At 42.0% G+C, this 22,884-nt stretch overlaps 1 protein-coding gene across 6 annotated transcripts in view; it reads right to left on the bottom strand.

Moving 5' to 3' along the window:
• The window catches only part of LOC105463889 (RAB GTPase activating protein 1), a 177,326-nt gene continuing 154,442 nt past the window's right edge, over positions 1 to 22,884 (bottom strand). For all 6 annotated transcript variants that reach the window (XM_011711288.2, XM_011711292.2, XM_011711289.3 and 3 more), the window contains 7 exons: positions 16,198 to 16,290; positions 15,652 to 15,762; positions 6,907 to 7,011; positions 5,948 to 6,031; positions 5,197 to 5,268; positions 3,012 to 3,209; positions 1 to 1,690 (listed from right to left, as the gene is read on the bottom strand). In XM_011711288.2, coding sequence (XP_011709590.2) covers positions 1,568 to 1,690; positions 3,012 to 3,209; positions 5,197 to 5,268; positions 5,948 to 6,031; positions 6,907 to 7,011; positions 15,652 to 15,762; positions 16,198 to 16,290 — 786 coding nt within the window. In that variant the 3' untranslated portion in view covers positions 1 to 1,567. The remainder of the gene's footprint in view (positions 1,691 to 3,011; positions 3,210 to 5,196; positions 5,269 to 5,947; positions 6,032 to 6,906; positions 7,012 to 15,651; positions 15,763 to 16,197; positions 16,291 to 22,884) is intronic.

The following is a 22,884-nucleotide window of genomic DNA, read 5'->3' as shown; positions in this document are numbered from 1 at the left end:
TACAATTTTACTGGTTTATATTTCAATTCATAAAGTTGACACACTGAAACTACCCTAGCACAATGTCCACACACCTAGCATTAGATAGGCTTACAGCTATTTTGGTAACTGAACAAGAAAGACACAGAAAGCAGCAAAGGGGATGGTTGGTGGGGAGGGGGTTGCCACTTGTTACCTCCTTTATTACAGATAACCTCAGCAAGCGTTAGTACAGCCAATAAGAAAAAGAGCTACAAAACAACCCGAGTGTCTTTATATACAAAACCAGTGCCTCTTGTAAGCAGCCACCTCAACACTGAACGCAGAGAAGAGGACAAAACCATCTGCGTGTCAGCCTGTCAGCATATCACTATATAAATTAGAAGTCAAAGTTTTTTTTTTTTTAAAGGTGCTAAAATCTCCATTCCATAGCTTTGAAGTGAGAACTTGCAGCCCATCTGAACAGTGAGGTTTGCACCCAGGCATACTCTGAGGAGGGCCCAAAGGCCCAGCCCATCTGGGAGGGACAGGCCCGCAGGATGGAGACCTTGCAGCATGTGCACCCTGCGCAGACATTTACAGACACGCAGCTCAGTCTTTCTCGCTTGGACAACCTGTTGTGCAAAAACACTAGGAATCTTGAAGTGAGGGAGCTCTGTCCACAGCTCCCGCAATGGCAGGGAGGAGAGCAGAGCCCAATGAACCTTGAGTGAAATTAAGTGCTCAAATAACCACATAATAAAATTGTGCAGATCGGCAGTCCTAGTCTGGAATTTAAACACCGTCAACTGGGCATATTGGGAAAGATATTTATATATATACACACACATACACACACACACACACACACACACACGACACGTTAAGCAAAATAAGATTTGTCCATGTTATAATCCAGTCTCACAGTCAAGTCACCCACCCCCGCCTTTTGAAGTCATTTGGCAGCTAATGCTAAAAAATAACAGGAACTATGAGAGTTGCATAGAATTGATCAGAAACATGAATAATGCCAAACCCAAAACCTGCGCATGATACAGTTTAACAGAACCAGGTACCTTCAGATGCAACTATGAAACCCTCCTATTTAAAACAAAGTGCTTCTCCATGTCTACCTGGGGGACCTTCTGCTGGCATTGAAGCAGAAAAGAATTATTTGAATCTCTGATCCCCTGCCCCACCCCCACTATATATATATATATATATAATATGTATATTAAAAAAAAAAAAAAGGTTTAGGAAAAAAAAAAAACAGACTGAAGGATCCCCTAACTCTGATCATGTAAACTCAGCCTTCAGGCTGGGTGAGGTGTTGACCTACACGGGGAAGAGGCCTGGAAGGTCACACTGAGGAGTGATTTCTAGAGTGTCCAGAGCATCGGCTGAGCTAGCAGGCCTGTTAGTATCAGTAGTCTTACCCCAGAGGTTGCCTGCTTCATGAGCTCTGGTCCAGTGACCTACCAACATGCGTCTATGGATCTGACTTAGGTACATTCTGGTCCTAGGACAAGTCACAGAATCACACATCTGGCCAAAGAAGGCAACAAAAGGTGTCATGTTTTCTGAAGGTGTCGGGAGGCGGCAGCTGCTCTCAGCAAGTCTCTTTCCCTTGAACCCCGGTTGCTGTCTTTATGGAGCTCAGTGTTCGGTTAAACCACGTCTTCTTGGCTGCCTGCACCTCGTTGAGGGCAAGCCCTAAATGGTGCTCCAAGTCCTGCAAGAGGAACAGTGCGCATGAGGATGCTGGGCTTGGTGTCAATGACATTGGCTCCCCAGAGGAGAGCCAAGACAAGAATGTAGTCTGTTTACTCTGGAGAGGCCTTGGGAAATTCCCTGTCTCAAACTGGCTTGAAATGCCTCGGATGCCTAAAGATTTGGGAGTTTTTAGTTAGGATCTAATTTCTTGCCTGGTCTATTTATTAAAACAGTCTTCTACTTTCTATGTCTCCCTCTTCTGTCCACCTAATGCACACCAGGCAGACAGCTAATGCTCTACTTCTGATGACATAATTTCATTTCGGCAAAAATCTTTAAAATCCCTAGCATGGCGTTTGAAATGCTTCGCAATCTGGATCCACACACTCTCTTCCAGCCTTAGCGCCACCTCCGACCCCTACTGCAAGGAAAGAACTCCTGAGGCTCCTTCCTGGGCAGCCACTCTCCTCCTTGTGCTGTGAACATGCCACTCCCTCTGCCTGGAATTGCCACTGTTCTCCCTCTCCTGTAGCTACAATCCCTGTGCATTCTTTGATCACAGCACAGCTACTGCTGCTTTGGTGATGCCTTTCCTGATTATCCTGGGTAGTCACACTACCAGGTGTTAGCTTTGCAGTCCCAGACCTATAACAGGGCCTGCCAAAGAGCAGATGCCCAGTGAATGTGTGCAGTGAGGGAGAATCAGCCCTAAAGCTTTTATCCTGAACTTGTTCTGTCCATAAACAGTGCTTAGGGTTTAGAGGTGCTGGTGGACCTACCAACGCATATAAAGATGACCAAAACAAGCCCTAACTTCTTTATCAGGAAAGGAGGTTCAGACAGGTAGCATATTCACAGTCACGAAGCTAGTTAAGTGGTGGGAACTGGAACAATAAAAGCTTGCATTTATAAAGCCCCCAGCATTCTGCCAAGCCATTTGTGCACACTATCTTACTTAGTCCTCAAACCAACCCATCAGATAGGGACTCATCATTTCCATTTGTAGATAAGGAACCTGAGATGTAGGGAGGTTACTAACCCAAGGTCAAACAGTTCAGTGGTAGAGCTGTGTTTCTAAAGCACTGTCTTCTCATCCCATCAAAAGATTCCAAGCTCTGTGTATCATTCTCAATATGACAAAGTGAAAATCCTCAAGACAGGGCAAATACTGATGAGACATCCACTGGCCAATAACAAGTCCTGTATTTCTTTTCATGACAACTGTGATCAAAGTTTAGAAGGTAGGGAAAAACCCAAACCATAAAGATAATTTCTGGGGTTTCTAGTCCACATCAGGAAACTCAGCCCGCAGGCACGTGTCTGAGCTTGGCTGCTGTTACCTGTATCTTACACTCGGCCTCCACCAGCTGGAGTTTGGTCTGTGCCAGTTCTAGCTCCATCTCTCTCAGCTGGTTCTTGAGCGTCTCTTTCTCTTCATCCGTGTCCTCATCTAAAACCTCCTTGGTTGAGCTTATGCCTTTTACACGCCCTTCTTTGTTGAAAAATTCCCGGCACCGCTCACAGTCATCCACTTTTTGCTGAAATTGAATGTTAGATGTGAAGATGCAAAGAAGAGGAACTGGCCCTTTAGGATGGTGTGAGCATCCCCTTTGGGGGACGCCAAGAGACGGCTTCTCTGTTGAGCACTACAGTTTCTGAAAACCTGTGCTCTTTGTAAACTAGCAGATAACCTACTGGAAAAGCCACTTGGTATTCTATACCAAAAATAATAAAAATACCATTGTCTTAATTCAGTAATCTCACTTCTAGGAACCCAGGGTGAAAAATGAAGCTGTAACTAGATAAAAATTTATGTACAAAATTTTCACTATAGAACTGGAGACAGGCAAAAAAGCAGCGGATAAACTATTCAAAACAATTAAATATTAAATATACTGTGCTATATTTATACAAGGAAGTACACCGCCTCTAAAAGGTTTTTGAGGAACTTTTTATAACATTGGAAAATGGATGCATAGTGGTTGAAATAGAACACAAAAATGTACATAAACTATGATTACAAATAAAATGTATTCCACATTTCATCAAAATAAGATGCCATTAACTATAAGAAATGTCATTTTATGTTCCTCTAAGAAAACATTCTGCCAATTAAACCACAAAAAGCCAATTATAAAACATCCCACTTTCAAAGATGTTTAAATGTGGAAAAAAATGCTTATCTTAGAATGAATGAAATTTTATATGTTAAACACAGAACAAAGATTGAAAGAATACACACCACAGTGTTAATAATGATGTTATATGTGGAAAATTGATCATAAGGGCTTTTTTCCCTTATTTACTCTTCCAAATTTTCTGCAAGAATATTAAAGTTTTAGAATCAGAAAATAAGTTATATTTAAAAACCAGATCTGGATAGCCAGCCATGGTGGCTCACAGCTGTAATCCCAGCACTCTGGGAGGCCAAGGCGGGTGGATCACGAGGTCAGGAGTTCAAGACCAGCCTGGCCAAGATGGTGAAACCCTGTCTCTATTAAAAATACAAAAATTAGCTGGCGTGGTGGCATAAGCCTGTAATCCCAGCTAGCTGGGAGGCGAGGCAGGAGAACAGCTTGAACCCAGGAGGCAGAGGTTGCAGTGAGCCGAGATGGCGCCACTGCACTCTAGCCTAGGTGACAAGAGTAAGACTCCGTCTCAAAACAAACAAAAAAACACACAAAAACAGATCTGGTTAAACATTAATTATGACGAAGGCCAGTGTCATCTTGCTCCAGGTATAATGTTGCTTTGCGCAAACATGGCCATGAGCACAGAACCTACCCAAGTTCCTGTCCTCTGAGCTGTAAATATGTTAGTGAGGTACGTTTCAGTAAATTGCTTATCTTAGTAAAATCTGACAAGTACTGTAATATAGGTAGAGCTTAAAGAAAGAAAGCACCACATTATAAAAGCTCCTAAGCTGCCAACAAAACATTAAACAATTTAAGTTCTAAAGTGGGCACAATGGTGCCCACCTGGAGTCCAGCAGCTCAGGCTGAGGTAGGGATTTCACTTGAGCCCAGGATTTCAAGGCCAGCCTGGGCAACACAGTGAGACCCTGTCTCTAAAAATAAAAAAAATTAAATAAACTAAGGTCCTCATTGTACTTGGATATGCTACAGCAGAAGGCATGAACTCAGAACAACACTGGAGAGTGACAAGCCACAGCACATGGTTCTGACCTCTGCACTCCGACCACCTCAAGCAAGACCTGTCACTTGCATGACTCCCTCTCCTCAGCATCACACTGCTGACACCGACTGCCTTACAGACATTTGGAAATCGTGGGGGCACTTGCACGTTGAGAGCTAAAGCTAGAGCTTGTTTAATTTCATCTGTACGCCCTTCCAGAGAAAACAGGCATAATGTTAGTTGTTAACTATAGAGCCAGGACCTGTGACAGGTACCTTATTGCTTAGATTCTCTCTCTTTTGAAATCAACTGCCTCCTCCCAAAACCTGTTTATACAGCCATAAAATGAAGTAGGTGGTATAAAATCTTTTAGGTAAAGATAAGTCTTACCCGAATTTTCTCAATTTCCACCTTATTGGCTGTCTGCTGCTTCTCCAGTCTTTCACTCAACTGAGAACAAATCTAAAGAAACAAATATAAAACAATAATCTCTTGAGCAACTGTAATCATTTGCATAAATTCTGTAGTGGAAGCTGGAATATGTAAATTGGAATTAACATAGTAGCAAATAGGCTGCTACCACTCAAGAGGGGATATGAAGTTGGTGGATAAGTAGGGGTTCTTCTAGCTATGCCGCCTCTGCATTCACTGGCCTAGGACTTGCAGAAACCAAGCAGCACCACACTCAATGGCCAATGGTTTCTGAACACCTGCCAGACTCATAAGCTAGCATGAGATCCTAGTGTAGGAGGGAAAATGACCATTTGTTATGTTCTTAAAACTCAACCAGTCAGGGAGAGAACCGGTTTAAAACTACACATAAACAAAAGTTCATAATTCTGAATCTGAAATACACACCAAAACATACTGTGGTTTTAAGTACCTACTCTGTGCTGGGCACTGCCAGGCACTCTACAAACATGGTCTTTTTAAATCCTCGTAACAACCTTCCCAGACAGGGATGATTTTCCTTCTTTTACAACTGAGAATAAGTGAAGCCACTTGTCAATGCAAGGGGCAGAGCCAGGATAGGAAACCAGAGTGCTTGCATTTGGGTTTGGGGGTGGGGGGTGGGTATACATTTTTTCCCGACTACAGGCTTCCAGATTACACAGCCCAGTCCCAGGGTACTGGAACTTACCTGCTTATAGTCACCAATGATAGAACTGTTTTTTTTAATCTCAGATTCTGCCTTGTCAAGTTCCCGACGGCACATTTCTTTTAACTGCACACATAAAAAGGCAAAAGTGACTATGTTAACATAAAAAAAAAGGAAGTTCTGTCACCAATCGCTTAGTGCTAGGCTACCCAAAAAGTGCTGAACCAAACCCTGGAAGTCCTCTAATTCAGCTACCTTCTTCCTTCAATCTTGGCAGCACTAATCCCCTGTTCCTGATGCAGGAGAGGGAGAGAACAGTTAAAACTTCCAAAAACGTCAGACCCCATTTCAGATTGAGGCTTCTGCTGAAGGTCTTCCCTGCCAGTACAAGCCAACCTGTGGACCTTCACTGAGACGGCAGCACAAACCAGGCACAAACCAAAGAGCTCATAAGAGGACTGCGGGTTTTCAGCATCTCATGGTTTCTGTAGAAAGGGCTTTGCAGTCTCTCACCCCAGCCAGTCTTGCCTCCTGGAGGACCAGGTGCGACAGGGGAGGGGGTTGCTCCTGGGCGCACAGCACCCAGAGCTCTTCTCATGCCTGCAGCTCTGTGTCTCCAATGACTATGGAGCACTGGCTCAGAACAAGACTTCCCAAGCTTGCTCTACGAGGGAGACAGCAGAGGACAAGTAGGGAAAGAGCCAGGCATTATATGATGTGTGCTTTCCTTCTGCAGAAATTCTACCCCCTCTTCATTGTTACACTCAGATGCCGATACACAGAAATTCTCCTGCCCCAACAAAGGATGGGCCTCAACCCACTGTCTCCTCCTAGGCTTTAATTAGGAACCATTGGATTTTACATAGTAGGAAAAAAAAAAGGTCTTTGGAGAGAAACTGAAGCCAGATGTCTCCAGGTTTTCTAGTGCCAACAGGAAGCCACCAGCTGAACTCCCAATTCTCAAGCATTTGTGAGACAGGAATGTGGGAGAGTTCCCTTACCTGAGCAGACTCTTCTTCCAGCCGTCTTTTCTCTTCTTCTGCATCAATCAGCTTCTGTTTGGTCATCAGCAGCTCCTTATTCAGAGCATCTGCCTTTTCCTCAGCCTGAAACATTTAAGATATGCTGTCACAAAACAAGAATTGGGAACTGCAAAGGGTTTACATTACTTAGCATAATCCCATCTTAAGATGATGGGGAAACTCTGATTCAGAGAGGGGAAATTATATCCCCAGGGTCGCAATGAGAATACACTCATGCCTAAGTACCTGTCCCAGTCTCTTGCTCAGAGGTAGTACAGGGCAGTAGTTAGGAGCTTAGCCTCTGGCATCACAGCCTGGGTTCAATGCCCATTGTTCACTGACCATGTGCCACTTGGACAAGTCATTGAGACCCTCTCTAAGCTTCCAGCTCTTCATCTGAGGGATAAGGCATGAAAAGCATTCAGCACAGTGCCTGGAATACAGTAAATACCAATAAAAGGTAGCCGTCATTATTATTATTATTATTATTTTTTTTTTTTTTGAGACGGAGTCTCGCTCTGTCGCCCAAGCTGGAGTGCAGTGGCCGGATCTCAGCTCACTGCAAGCTCCGCCTCCCAGGTTTATGCCATTCTCCTGCCTCAGCCTCCTGAGTAGCTGGGACTACAGGCGCCTGCCACCTCGCCCAGCTAGTTTTTTGTATTTTTTAGTAGAGACGGGGTTTCACCGTGTTAGCCAGGATGGTCTCGATCTCCTGACCTCGTGATCCGCCCGTCTCGGCCTCCCAAAGTGCTGGGATTACAGGCTTGAGCCACCGCGCCCGGCCCATTATTATTAATAAACTGGTTTTCTTCCTCCAAACTGTGTTTCCTCTGCTTCATCCAACCCGTCTGGCATTTTTCTTGTTATTACCTGATAAAGGAGGCAGTCCCTTTCCTGGCCCTTTTTCTTTTCTTTAATGGCCACTCTCCACCCGTCTTTTTCTAAAGCATGCAAAGGTCTAGTGGGTGTAACTGTGTGTCCTAGTGAAAATGATATACTTTTGCCTGACATACGAGTTCCTGGTGCTGGTCACTCCAAGGATGACTGACTATACCATATTAGAGAAGACTCAAGGACTAAATACAGAGGGTCTCTGCTGGGCTCCTGATGTGGATAGGATTTCCCTGAAATTCTGACATCACCTAAAGTAGTGTAACTGGGCCACTGAGTTTTCCACTATACTCTACTTCCTTTCCTGTATCTTCTTTGGAAGAAACAGGTTCCAGAGAGCTGGGTCCTTAAATGGGGAACTGGGCCAGGCGTGGTGGCTCACGCCTGTAATCCCAGCACCTTGGGAGGCCGAGGTGGGCAGATCACAAGGTCAGGAATTTGAGAAAAGCCCAGCCAACATAGTGAAACCCTGTCTCTACTAAAAATATACAAAAAATTAGCTGGGCGTGGTACAGGCGCCTGTAATCCCAGCTACTCGGGAGGCTAGGGCAGGAAAATCGCTTGAACCCAGGAGGCGGAGGTTGCAGTGAGCTGAGATTGCGCCATTGCACTCCAGCCTGGGCAACAGTGCGAGACCTCATCTCAAGAGAGAGAAAAATAGGGGGGAACTGAGAATGGCATGATATGCAGATTCAAAAGGCCATTAATTACTGGTAAATTGCAAATGCATGCAATTAAATTGGGCCCTGCAGTTATGTCCTTCATGGGGAGTAGCTTATCATCTCCTTCTTTAGCTCAAACCCAAGAAGCAATCAAAAAAGGAAATGAAGAGACTCAAACAACAGGGAAAATAACTAGTAAGGAGAATGAAGTCCTGTTAAAGATTCTATTTTACTTTAACCAACAGAACAACCTATCCTCTCTCGCTTGGACTCGGTTAACATCTTTTGAGCATTACATTGAAGCATGTGCTACACACTTATGTTCTGTCCTTTTCTCATCATCACTACCTTGGTAGATGATGATTCATACTAAGACTGATTCTGAGGAGTATGGAGAAGCCTGCTGATGAAATGGGTCTTCTAACACAACAATCTTCCCTGCCCACCCCAACTCCCCAGTTTATAAAGCAGTTAGGCGGGGAAGTGATTTCCCCAAGCTCTCACTAGCATGTGGCATAGCTGGAATCTGAAACCAAGTCTTCTGACATTGAGCCCAGCATTTGCGCCACCACTCCTAAAGCTGACTCTCAAGGTCATGCCAATGGGAAGGTGCACAGAGGATACTGGCCTGACCCAACCAGGGTCCTCTAACGGCACCATACCCACTGCACATTCTATTTACATCAGCATATGAGGAGAGGGCATCTTGTCACAATAAACATAAATCCAGACTTCTAGTCATGAAGGATTAACAGGGAGCAAGTTTATCCTCCTACTATAAACAGAAAACTGGATAAAACATATGAAACAGCTATTTTCGGACACTGAGAACAATAAATGCAGAACTGAGGTTTCTGGAAGGAAGAAAACAAACAAGGTCCTGCTTTCACCCTGACTTTCTGCTTAGGTTCCAAGCAGAGCATGAGAGCCTCAAAGGGTTAAGGAGACAGGAAGTCAGGGTGGCTGGAAGGCATGGGACAGGGCTCTGGAGAAGAGGAAGCTCTAGAATAGCTTATCAGGCAACACAGGAGATAAAATGAAATAATGAAAATACCTAATTAAACCAAAGAATACAGAAAGAGAAAAAAAATGCAAAGAGGACAAATAGAAAACAAATGATCATTTGGATAAAACAAAAACCCATTTTATATATAAAGACACAGACACGTTAAAAGTAAAAGGATGGAAAAAGATGTACATACCACACAATACCATGAAATCTGGACTGGCTATAAAAATGTCAGATATAGCAGATTTCAGGACAAAGGATATTACCAAGGACAAAGAGGGACACTTCATAATGATAAAAGAGTCACTCCATTAAGAAAGTGTTAACAATCCAAAATGTATGCAGAAATTCAAATTACATGAAACAAATCCCTACGTAACTAAAAGGAGAAAAAGAAAAATGCACAATTAGAGTCACAGAAACTTCCACTGCGCTCTCTCAGTAAGCGACAGAACCACCAGAGAAAATCAAGTCGTTCTATATAAGACTTGAACACTATCAACCAATTTGGCCTAACTGACGCAGTACACTCCACTCACAATAGAACATATATACTTTCCAAGTCTATGTGGTACATTCACCCAAACTGATTATATGATAAGCCATAAAATAAGTAACAGTATATTTTAAAAGGATTAAAATCAGGCAGGATATAATCTCTGATCACAACAGAATTAAATGAAAAATAAACAACAGAAAAGTTTCTGGGAAAAACAATAGTTGGAAATTAAATTACATACTACTAATAAACTTGTATAAGTGAAAGAATAAATCACAAGAACTGAATGAAAATAAAAGCATAACACATCAGAGTATGTGGAATGCAGCTGAAAATAGTGCTTACATGGAGATTTATGATTTTTTTTTTTCTTCAAAGAGACAGGGTTACATTCTGTTGCCCAGGCTTTTTAAAATGCAGTGGTACGATCACAGCTCACTGTAACCTTGAACTCCTGGGCTCAAACAATACTCCCATCTCAGCCTCCCAAGTAGCTGGGACTATAGGCATGCGTCACCATGCTCAGCTATTTTTCAAAATTTTTTTGTAGAGACGAAGTCTTGCTATATTGCCCAGGCTGGTCTCAAACTCTTGGGCTCAAGCAATCTTCCTGCTTTGGCCTCCAAAATGCTAGGATTACAGGAATGAGCCATTGTGCCTGGCTGAGATTAATAACTTTAAATGCTTATTTTAGAAAAGAAGGTCCAGAGTTATTCAAGCTTCCTCTTTAAGAAGCCAGAAAAAGAGCAAATGAAACCCAAAGAAAGTAAAAGCAGAAATCAATGAAACAGGACAACAGAGAAAACTCAATAAAACCAAAAGTTGGCTTTTTTTTCTTTTTGAGACAACGTTTCACTCTGTCACCCAGGCTGAGTGCAGTGGCATTATCTCGGTTTACTGCAGCCCTTGCCTCCTGGGTTCAAGTGATCCTCTCACCGAAGCCTCCTATGTAGCTGGGAATATAGGCACGTGACACCACAGCCAGCTAATTTTTGCCATGTTGCCCAGGCTAAAGCTGGCTTTTGAAAAGATCAAAACAATTGATAAACTTCTAGCTAGGCTGGTTATGTCAAAGTGGGAAAAAGAAATGACGTACACCAGGAATGAAAATGAAACATCTCTACAGATCTTACAAACATTAAGAGAATAAGGAAATACACACAACCTTATATCAACAGACTTAAGATGAAATGGATAAATTACTTGAAAGACACAAACTGTAAAAACAGACACACAAAAAATTAGAAAATTTGCATCGCTCCATATCTAGAAAGAAAAAGAATTCACAATTAACTTCCTGCAAAGAAAATTTCAGGTCTGCATGACTTCACTAGGGAACTAAAGATTTAATTAAAGAACAATCATACATAAAGTCCTCAAGAAAGCAGGAGGGAACACTTCTCACTTCATTTTATGAGGCCAGCATTCCCCAATGACAAAACCAGACAAAAATATTAAAGAAAACTCCAAATATTCCATATGAACATATAAATATTTAATAAAAATTAAAATCTTTAATAAAAAATAGAAACCCCAACTGGAGTTTATCCTAGGAATACAAGGTTGGTTTACATTGAAAAGTGAATTTATTTCACTATATTAATAGAATTAAGGAGAAGTACCAAATAATTCTCTCAACAGACACAGGAAAAGCATGTGACAAAATTCAACACCCATTCATGACAAAAACTCTCAGCAAACAGGAACAGAGGAGAATTTATTTCTTCAACCTACTCTATGAAAAACCTACAGCTAATGTCTGGAACCAGGCAATGATGTCCACTCTCACCATTCAGCATCGTTCTGAAGATGCTAGTCAGTGCAGTGAGACAAGAAAAAGAGAGGCAGATAAATATGAAAGGAAGAAAAACTGTATTCAGAGATGATATGATTATATATGTGGAAAATCCCAAAAAATATGTTTAAAAGTTGCCAGACTAACAAATGAGTTTTTACAAGGTCACAGGATACAAGGTCACAACACAAAAACCAGTTGCATCTCTAGAGACTAGCAATACACAACTGGAAAATGAAATTTAAAAAACAATACCACTTTACAATAGATTAAAACATGCATGTCTTGTAAATTGAACACTAAAAAACATTGCTGCTGAGAGAAAAAAAAAGACCTTAATAAATGAAAAATTTAACATGTTCTGGATTGAAAGCCTCAATTGTTTTTCAGATGTCAATTCTCCCCAAACTGATTTACAGATTCCATGAACCTCCCTCAAAAGCCAGACGCTTGTATTTCTAGAAGTTGACAAGCTGATTCTAACACTGATACAGAAATGCAAAGAACAACAAAGTCAGAGAACTCACATGAACTGATTTTAAGATTTATTATAAAGCTACAGTAAGCAAGACAGTGTGGTATTGACTTAAGGATAGACACACAAATAGATGGAGCAGACAGAATCAAGAAGTGAACCTGCAAATTTAGGGTCAATTGATTTTTAATAAAGGGGCCAAGTTAACTCAATGGGGCAAGTTCAGCAATCTGCAAAATGTCACAGAACTAATAAGCAGCCATGCCAGAGTTCACATCCTGCTGGACAGCAGGTGGGCTCATCAGCCAGTTTCCTTCACTCCCACATCTGTCTCAACACAGAGGAGTGACCCTGCTAGAGGGGACTCGAACATGGTCCTATCAGCTCTGCAGGGACCTTCTATAGGTTCCCCTCATCCTTTCAGCACCAGTGTCAGGTCCAGTCATGATTGGGGTCACCTAGGAATTAAGTGGCTGTCATGGAATTTCTCCACAGCTGCTGTGTGAAGAACAGCAAAAGTGACAGGTGATGAATAACAAAAGTGATGTATAATTAACCGAAAATACAAGAGGGCTATGGAAATTTTAAAGCCTCACACCAGAGCTTTTCTCTGAGATGCAGGAAGGAAAGAGCTCAAAGGAATGAAGTTCTTTCAAAAACCTAAGTCCCTAAAGTAAAAATATAATGAAAGGGCCCCACAATCCTCCCTTCAGTGAGGAAGAATCTGGCTGATTTTCAGTGACGATTCACAAGAAACTATAGAGAGAAGTCTAACTTGGGAAGGGAAAGTGAGTGTGGGAAAGGTGTGTCTCTGCAGCATTTTAGATGACTGCAGGATGGGCCCTGGTGTGACGCTCCTGAGCCCTGCTGCCTGCGTAGGAGGGTGAGCTCTGGTGTCAGGCCTTCAATTTGAGGGCTTGGCCAGTAGCTGGGTGATCTGTGTGGGATATTTAACCTCTTTTTGCTTCAGTTTCCTCATCAGTAAAATGGGGATCATAATTATATCCCTACTACAACATGGGCTACTCTGAGGATTTGATAATATATAGAAAGCACTTAGAACAGTGCCTAGCACTTGGTAAGTGCTCAAGAAATGTTAGCCCTTCTGTCACAATCCCTGGTCCTCATGTTTTTGATATGGTTATGACATCGATTCATAGCTCCTTGTCCCATATGTACTGTGGAAACAGGGTGGCACTGTAAAAAAAAAAAAAAAAAAAAAAAAAAAACCCTGGACATTCCAGTTCCATGGGCCTGGCTCTGCTTCTTCCTGGGTGCCTTCAACTGAATCTCAAGTTTTATAGCTGCAAAAAAAAAAATCCTCATCCATAAATGGAACGTACATTACTGTTCTCTCAAGGCTGAGGTAACGGTGAGAGAGATGAAAGTTTAGTAAAATGTTTATCATAGTGCCTGGCACCACAAATCATCAGTAAATGGGAGCTAATATTATAATTCTTATTATTTTGCACTCCTAATATCAGGAATGAAACCTAGTTCTCTGACTACTGTGTCAGGATAAGACGACTTGAAAAAGGGTTTATATTGTTTAGGGGCAGGTTTTAAGAACATAAGTAGTCTATGACTCACTAGTGGGTGTCACTGTTAATACTGGGCCTGTTAGACTGGAAAATGCAACAGCTCAAACTAAAAATCCACCTGGAATTTTGGCCTAAGCTGCCTCTTAATTTCATTGTAGGACACAAAGGCTCCTGTTCAAGACCCGTATTTTTTTCTTTTCCTTTCTTTTCTCCTTTCTGCATGACCCCCAGCTGCTTTGAGGGCTGTGTTAGGCGCACACCTCTGGCCCTACCTCAGTAGTCCCTGCTCCATGTACACCTGCCTCCCTCCACTCACTAGGCAGAAATACCCAAACAGGGAGTGAATGACCCATATAGTGTTTCTACAAAGAGGAACAGAGGATATGCTGGCAATTTGCACCGTAAGGAGGAAACTCAACCCTGATGAGCAGACTGTGGTAAGCCAAAAAGCCATCAAAAGAGCTCAGGTTCTGGTCATTGAGGGCTAATGACCTTGAAACATTCTCCCTGCAAAAACTGCAAAGAGGAGCCTTCCCTGTTAAATTCAGTTATTTGTAGATGACAAGCAGACAAGCAGAGGGAGCTAACATTGCCTGTGCCTGATTTTTTTATGATGCTTTCATATACATCTAATTATGTAATTCTCTCTATACCCTGTGACATAGCTATTATTCTACCACCCCTCATTTTACAGGGTGTCCAAGGTAAGCTGAAAGTAGAGTAGTTGGCATTAGTATCCAGGTCTATCCTACATTTTCTGAACTGGTAGATACTGTGGGCTCTATCTTGCCTGTTAACCACTTTGAGAATCTGATGAAACCATAGTCTTTCTACCTAGGAGAACTAAACAAAAGCACAGCCTTTCAAGGAAATGCATGAGTACACAAAATGTTCCTACGCTTCTGGTGGATGTCAAGGACATCCTGAAATTCATGGACCCTATTTCAGTGCATATAATGTAAGACCCCCATAAAAATCCTCAACAGCCTGAGCCCATCCCTGGAACTTTAGGAAACCAATGAGCAAAAAGGTAATCCTAGGAGCCTGGCAGGGAAATCTAAAGGGGTGGCAAACTACAGTCCAAGGGTCAAATCCAGCCTGTCACCTATTTTCGTAAATAAAGCTTTTAATTGCAATACAGACATGCTCATTCATTTGCATATCATCTATGTCTGCTTTCGCTAAGTAGCAGCAATGGAGACTGTAGGGTAACAAGCCTCAAACACTTATTATCCATCCCTTTACAGAAAATGTTTGCCAACTTCTGACCTAAACCATGATCGAGAGATTATACCATTTCTTCTAAGGTTAGTTTGTAGTACAGAAAATAGTAAAGGGTTTCTGCCAGAAAAGACATCATTCCAAAATTGTTAAGATTAGGAGAAGCAAAGAAAAATGAAACATCTGTCAACAGAAACTCCTGATAAAACTGTAAGTTGCTGAGGTACTGAGCTGCATTCCAACTGGCAATGCCTTTTCAACAGGCACAAAATATGTAGGATAACAAAATCTCTTGTCTGAGGGGGGAGGTTAAGGTAATTATGATGATTAAATGCTCCTGCCAATTACAGTAATGTAAGAATTAACCACAAAGTCTCTTAATCAAATGAAGTTTGGGAAAGGAGCTCAAGGATTATGTGCACAATGAGAAAAGAAGGTGGTAAGGAGAGCTTTGTGAGACAACAGATAATTCCTGAAGGAAAGGAGGGAAGTGACACTGACAAGCAAGTTGTATCACAAGAGGGAAACTTTACAGGTGGCTAGAATAAGGAATACCAAAATTCCAGGATCTCTTGAGGGGAAAAGTCAAGTGTCTCAGTGCAGTCTTTCCCTTCAGACCCGTTGGACTTACGTTATCCAGGTCCTTCCGTAGTGCAATCTTGCTGGTCACCAGCTCATGGGCTAAGTCATCATTTTCCTGTTCCAATCTCATGTTAGCTTCTTGTAGACGCCTATTCTCCCGCTGAAGAGTAGAAAGAAACCAGTTATAGACACATAAAAATCAGATGGAAATGTCATTTCTCAGGGCTAAACCTCAATTTAAACTTAAATTTCTAAGTCCTATGGAAACAATAAGATAAATGGCTGGACCTCATGTGCTTCCAAATCAACAATTACTTATTTTCTAGCTCCATAAAGAAATACTTAACTGATTCAAGTGACCTTGTCAAGCAGCTACTATTTACTAACTGTGATGAAAAGCCACTGAACTATAACAAACCAGGCAGCTGGTTTGAAACAAAAACAGATCTTGCTTGCTAATTTGCAAACTCAAACTAAAACTTGAACCTACAGAGGAACTGAATTTTAAAAAGGACTCAATGAAGCTAGTTACAGGCACAATCATAGGAGATGAAAGCCTGGGAGCTCCTCACACGTAGGCCATAAGCAAACAAACCTCAAATCGCTCGATGGGGTCTTCTTGCTGGGCCTGCTGTTCCCTCATGGTGTGATACTCTTTCTCGTATTTTTTCAACTTCTTCTGACTAATCTGTAGGATAAATCATAGGGTAAATTAAGAAGTATTAGAAAGTAGTGGGTGCTTCAGTGCCTGCACTGAAGACGAAGACTTCTGGTGGCCTGGGCAATCTCAGTCATTATGGACGTGGTATTTCCTATTTTTTTGGAGGGAAAAAATCTGAATAGGGTATAAGCCCAGGACCCCAAATTTTCAATGTGTTTCGAGTTCTGTTGGAGATGTTTGGTTCCTAAGGCTTTAACTGACAGTATTAGAATGAACACCCTACAGATGGCTCCTCCTACAAGTTCTAGGTCCTATTTGTCCCTAATAATAATAATGCCACCATTTTATTTAGCACATGTGAGTGCTGCTGCTAAATCCTTTAAATCTGTGACCTCACACCACCTCTACAAAGTGTGCTATTCTCATCCTCATCTTATAGGCAAGTTAACTGAGGTATAAGGAGGTTGGTTATGTAACTTGACCAAAGTCACACAATAAGGGACTGGGAGATCTGGGATGTGAGCCCTGGCAGTTGGACTCCATCTGAAGTCCTCACTATCCTAGCACCTCTCTATCCCCTCCCTTTCCTCTCTCCTACCTCCTTCCGTGCTGCTTTCAAATAGACAATTATCTCTACCCTTAAAAACACAGCTCTGCTGACTACTCTGCTTAGATGCCCTCTCACCCCATCAGATTATTGTTCTCTTTCTCTCAAACCTTTTCTTACAAACCATTGCAAACCACAGGCCTAGATCTTCACCTCTGTTGCTTCAAGACCTGCCCCTCCTTAATGTAAGTCAGGCCTTTGCTCTGACTTCTCTATGAAAGAACCCTGTTGAAGGACTCCAGTGGTGTCTTTTTACTCTGTCCAGTGGTCTTACATCTCCCCAACTAAACTTCAAAACTCCCTGACTTTCATGCTTTAACATGACCAATCCACTCTGCTTTCTTCTAGAAAATCTTTTCTCCCTTTATTCTCTTGGCTTTCCTTCTACGTAACAGGCTTTCCCCTCTTTACTGGCTGGTTCTGTCTCCTTCTTCAAACTAAATTATAACCAAGGGCAACACACCTTCAAGATGTAACTGCCTTTTTTTTTCCTCTTTGAGACAGGGTCTCTCTATCACCCAAGCTGGAGTACAGTGGTGTGATCTCAGCTCACTGCAGCCTTGACAACCTGTGGTAAGTTGATCCTCCCGCCCCAGCCTCCCAAGGAGCTGGGACTACAGGCACACAACACCACACCTGGCTGATTTTTACTTTTTTCTAGGGATGGAGCTTTGCTATGTTGCCCAGGCTGGGTGGTGACTATCTTTCCTTCCTTTGAACAGCTAGCCATTCCCTATGACATTTTTTAAAATTACATGTTCAAAAATTATGAGATATAATAGAAAAGTGATTTAAAAAAACCAGATGTGTGTAGTTTAAAGACTGATTATGGCTGGGTGCAGTGGCTCACACCTGTAATCTCAGCACTTTGGGAAGCCAAGGCAGAAGGATCACTTGAGGCCAGGAGTTTGAGACCAGCCTGGGCAACACAGCAAGACTGTCTCTACAAAAAAATACAAAAATTGGCCAGGTATGGTGGCACGTGCCTGTAGTCCCAGCTACTCAGGAGGCTGAGGTGGGAGGATCCCTGGAGCCCAAGAGGTTGAGAATGGAGTGAGCCAAGACTGCACCACTGTGTCCCATCTGGGTGACAGAGTGAGATCCCATCTAAATATATATATATTTTAAAAGAATGATTATAAAACTAATGGTCATCCCTTCCTGAAGCTTTAGTAATCAGCACTAAAGTGATGACTTGGAAATCTGCCTGTTAGTCCCCAGGTCCAGGTAACTAGGACTCTCAGATCTACTCCACTCCAAATTTCTTATTTTATAGATGAAGAAATAAGACCTAGAAAGGGGAAGGGATAGGCCCACGTTTGCTGTGTGTTGGTGTGTCTCCAGACGCTCTCAGTGGGAGAGTGTGTTCCTCTCCCACTGACTGTGGACACCTTCCCTAGTCAGGCTGTTTGCAGGTCTGCCTCAATCAGAGCTCTATTTCTGGAGTCTGGCTGTTGCCCAAGGTTAGGCAGCCAGGAAGACAGCATTCTGCTCCAGCTGACCTCTATAGAAAGATGCTCACTCAACACCTGGGGTAAGGCCACAAACTGGAGCAGGACATCTTTAAGCTGAGATCTTCTGCAGTTTCGGGCCAATGCTAGGGTAAACTTCTGCTGTGTACTTAAGTGACTCACGAAGACAACATCTAAGTAAAATGTTATGCAATCAATAAGTGTATAGACAATCCTAACAGATCAATAGTAGTGGAACAGAAAATAAATGAGGCTGTGAACAGCAAACACTTCATCCCAGTACTTTTGCATTCTGAGTAAATGGGAGGAAAGGCGGTGGTTATGAGGCTCCCATAGCACTTTATTTAAAAAAACGAATTGACACCAAATCCTGTAAAACATTTTCACAAATCTTCAAGATTCTTCAACTTTTCATTCTCTTGCTGGATAAGGAAGAATTAACATTTTTCCCCATAGATATATGTTTTAATAGGCTAACTACAAAACAATGTCTTCTATATTTCATTAACCCTTATTATAGCTGCCTCACCCTCACAGTAATAGGGTTGATTCTCTCTCAGTATCATATGTAACAAGAGTGTGTGATAAGTACCTGGTAAATAATAGAACCTTTACATGGACCAACATTTCATTTGTTTCTTACATTCTCATGATAGGATATGGGTGTTTCTTTTCATTTTTCCTATGTCTTCCAAGTTTTCTGCATTGAGTATGAATTATTTTTATAATTAGGAAAAACAGAAATGCTGTTTAACTATCATTTTCATAATTATCCAGGGTTTCTCTAAGAGTTCTGCTTGTTTCTCTAGCTGACGGTCTTCATTTACTTCCGAATCAGTCCTCAGGGGTCACCTCTCAGGAATGGGTGTACACAAAGCTCTGCTGTCTTCACAGACTTTGCTGGTCCAGAGTCCTGACTTCTTCACCAGCTCAGTCTTTTCCCCATCTTCACCCTCACCTCTTCTCAGTCTCTCTCTTTCTCCCTCCCACCCTTCCTCTCTCCCTTAAACACTCACCACAAACACAAAATCAATAAAAACACCAAAGCTTCTCATGGGTTGACGGTTGATGCTGACTTTTGCAGCATGCATCAACTAGTTTAGGCTGCCTTTGAGGCACCAACTCCAAGATAAAGACTGATGCCTGAAACCCGAATGGGGAACCAAATGGTGCCAGCAGCAGCAGGAACATTTTAAGCCTCCTTTTGAGGCCACACCTGGGAGAGGCCAGCACCTCTTGGCCTGCCTATGACATTATGAATGTCTTCTTCAGGCCAGAACTGTCTCTCACTCATTGTTGTCCCCTGTTCATGCATAGCGAGTACCCAGAAATGCTTGCTAAATTACTGAGAAAGTACTCTCTTTTCCTTGCATTGACTTTTCTTCTGAATGGAAATGGCAACCAAAGTGGGCGTGCAATGCAAGCATGTTCCTTTTGCCTAGACAACTTCACACCTGGCTCACTCCTCTTCACTTTTGGGATTACAGTTCCAATACCCCTTCTTTAGCAAACCCTTCCCTCATACTCTTGTCCTGTCAGGCCAGGTCTTTCAGTTATATAACTCTTCTCATAGCATCAAGTCAATTCCTCCATGGCAGCAATCCAAGCTCACAATTACTTATATTTCTACTTAATTTTCTGTCTTCCCACCAGGAGACAGGCCATATATGTTATCCTTACTACAGTATCTCCAGTGCTCAATGCTTGGAAAGTAACTGGGACTCATAACAACAGGATGTTAAACAAATCAAAGCCAAAGGCTTTCTTTTTACCTTAATAAAGATGCAATAGGGACATTTATTTAACCAGTAGTTGAGCACTACCATGTGCAATGGCATTAGCAATACAAAGATATATATAGGTGCCAACGCACAAACTCCATGAGGGCAGGAAGTCCTATTCATTGTGAAATTCCTAATGCGTTTCACACAGTAAGCTTGAAAATACTTAATGAACAGAGATTCAGAAGTCCAAGATTCATTTTCTCTCTCTCTTACTTTTAACTTTTAATTGAATTCAAGAAGCAAGGGAAGCTATGGATTTAGACTCAGAGCTCTGAATCATACCCGCTGTTCACTGATTCCTATCAGAAGGCTTTGGAAATCACAGCTTCACACAGAGGTATTTTTGCCCTCAAAGAAAATTAATTTGAAATTCAATCCTTGTTCTGTTTAAATATACTTTGTGGGGGGAAAAGAAGCCTAACAAATACTTAAGACTGGGTTTGTTGGTAAAACCAACCTTATACCCCACTGTATTAGCACCAGGACTCTTAACACCATTAGAAATAGCACTACTTGAAAGTCTTTTGAGAGCCATGGTTCCTCTGTAATAAAGAGTGCACAAAAGCCAACTTCCCCTCTCCCTCCACAATCAAACATTCTACATACCATTTCAGAGGGCTCATGGAACCCCTGAGGCCTGTGCATTGTCCCAGATTAAGAAACCTTAAATTAGAGAGAAAGTACAGACTTGATACTTGCCAGTTTGTTATTTTGATAGAAGCACAAATTCAGTCGAAAACATCTCTCCTTTGGTCACTCACTTGTCATTAATCTGTCACAGGAAGTGGATAATGTGCTGTCTTAAAATCTATGCCACTTGCCCTGGGGAAGCTGGTCTCTGATCAGCCCCTGGAATAGACAGTGACGGCAAGGGCCACACACATGGAGAAAGAGTGAGAGTGGCTGCTCACCTGGGCAGGCGTGACATGGTACAACCTGCCCACTAAGAGCTTGGGCTGTGCAGGTGGAACGGACCAAGGCTGGAGTCCTGGTTCTGCCAATAACTTACTGTGTGACCAAGGGCAAGCTGCCTAATCTTAAGCCTCTATTTCCTCATCTGTAAAAATCCTAACAGTCCTTATGAAGACTACTGTTATGAAGATCAAAAAACAAAATACATATAAAGTCCTCAGAAAAGTTCCTAGCACACAGTGGAGTATTTTCAATAAATTTTAGCTACTATTTGTCATTATTACCTGGCATCCTGTCCTGAATCAAGGGACACAGCTATCCCTCTGAATATGTGCTGCAAACAAAGAGCCATTTTAAACAAAGTCAATTTAACACAGAAAAGCATGAAACAGGCTATCATTGGAAGTGGAGCTGCTTTCCAAGTTTGGCTTAAAAAAGTGTTGCAAAAATCAGAATCCGTGCTGAGCTGGAGTCACAGGGAGTCCAGTGAGGTGGGAGGTTGAACATTAGTAGCTCTGCATGGCGAGAGAGAAGCACGTTGTTGGGTGAGTGGGTGGACAGTATGGGGCAAGAGTCTGGTACATTAAGGAGATCCTGACTCCAAAGTCTTCATTGCTTCATGTGGTAGGACTATCAGAAAGCTAAATAAAGAAATCTGACACAAGTCTATCTTCCTGTTTAACGTTCAGGACAGGGACTGATTTTTCAGTTATTGATTAAAAAGAACCTGAGATTTACTCAGGACTTTCAAGATAACAAGATGTCTACAAATCTACTATTTTATTTACTTCTCAAAACAACTTACTTAGATGAGCAGAGCAGGGATTATCTCCCTCATTTTACTGATGAGGAAGTAAGACCTAGACCTATCTATCTATCTAGATTATATAGATTATATAGCAGGTGATACTTATCATACCATAGATGGATCACATCATACCATATCATAGATAGGTGACTTGTCCAAAGTCAAGGACCCAGGGTTCAGTGGCAGTGCCAGCATGAGAATGCAAGTCTGGGGTAATTCCTGTTTCTTATTTATCTGTGGCCTGCTCAGTGCTGAACATGCAAGAAAATCTGTAAGTGTTTGTTGACTTGAACTGACTTAAGGAAAGTGCTCTGGATGCCTGGGCAAAGGTCAAAACAGGGCAGGCCAGAAGAACACTGGTATTTGAGGGATGGAAGCAGCAGCCACTTTCAAGGCATCATCTTATTCTCTCACAACCCTGCGATGTTAACCTACCCTGGGGTCACACAGCAGAGGCAGAGCCAGGATAAAAGTCAAGGTCTGTGGGTCTCGAAGGCCTGCATTCTTCACCAATGGAAATAAACATTCTATTTAATTTCTGAGCCTTTTAATTTAATTTGTTCAAACAGTTTAACTCCTTCAAAGATCACTAAGTAGAATTAGATATTCTGGTTCTACCACCATAGTGTTTTTCTAAAATGGAAGAAGCAAATTAGTAGCAAAGAACACAAACAGATAAGGACTAAGGGAGACCAGCTTATTAAAATAAGAAGGCAGTGCCCATCGCTACCCTTGCAACAACTGGCAAAATTTAGGGTTTATTACAGAGAAAGAGAGCACCCATTCAGAAGTTTCCTCATAAAATCTGATTCTAAAAGGTAGGAACAAAGAAATAAAACTAGAGTCTGGTCTAGTTATAAGAAAAGCTGAACTTTGTGTAGTGTATAGAGAATTAAGTTTCAACTCTGACATAGAGATAGAGGTACCCATCATTACATTACTAAAATCACCAAAAAGGGGTAACACACAAATGACTCCTGTCCCATTCATTCAATCCGCCATTTACAGTAAAGCAGAATGCCCATAAGAATTGACTTT

This window comes from Macaca nemestrina, chromosome 14 (genome assembly GCF_043159975.1).
Source record: "Macaca nemestrina isolate mMacNem1 chromosome 14, mMacNem.hap1, whole genome shotgun sequence".
NCBI classification, from domain to species: domain Eukaryota; kingdom Metazoa; phylum Chordata; class Mammalia; order Primates; family Cercopithecidae; genus Macaca; species Macaca nemestrina.
The sequence above is the reverse complement of the archived record's forward strand: the minus strand, read 5'-3'. Positions and strand labels throughout refer to the sequence as shown.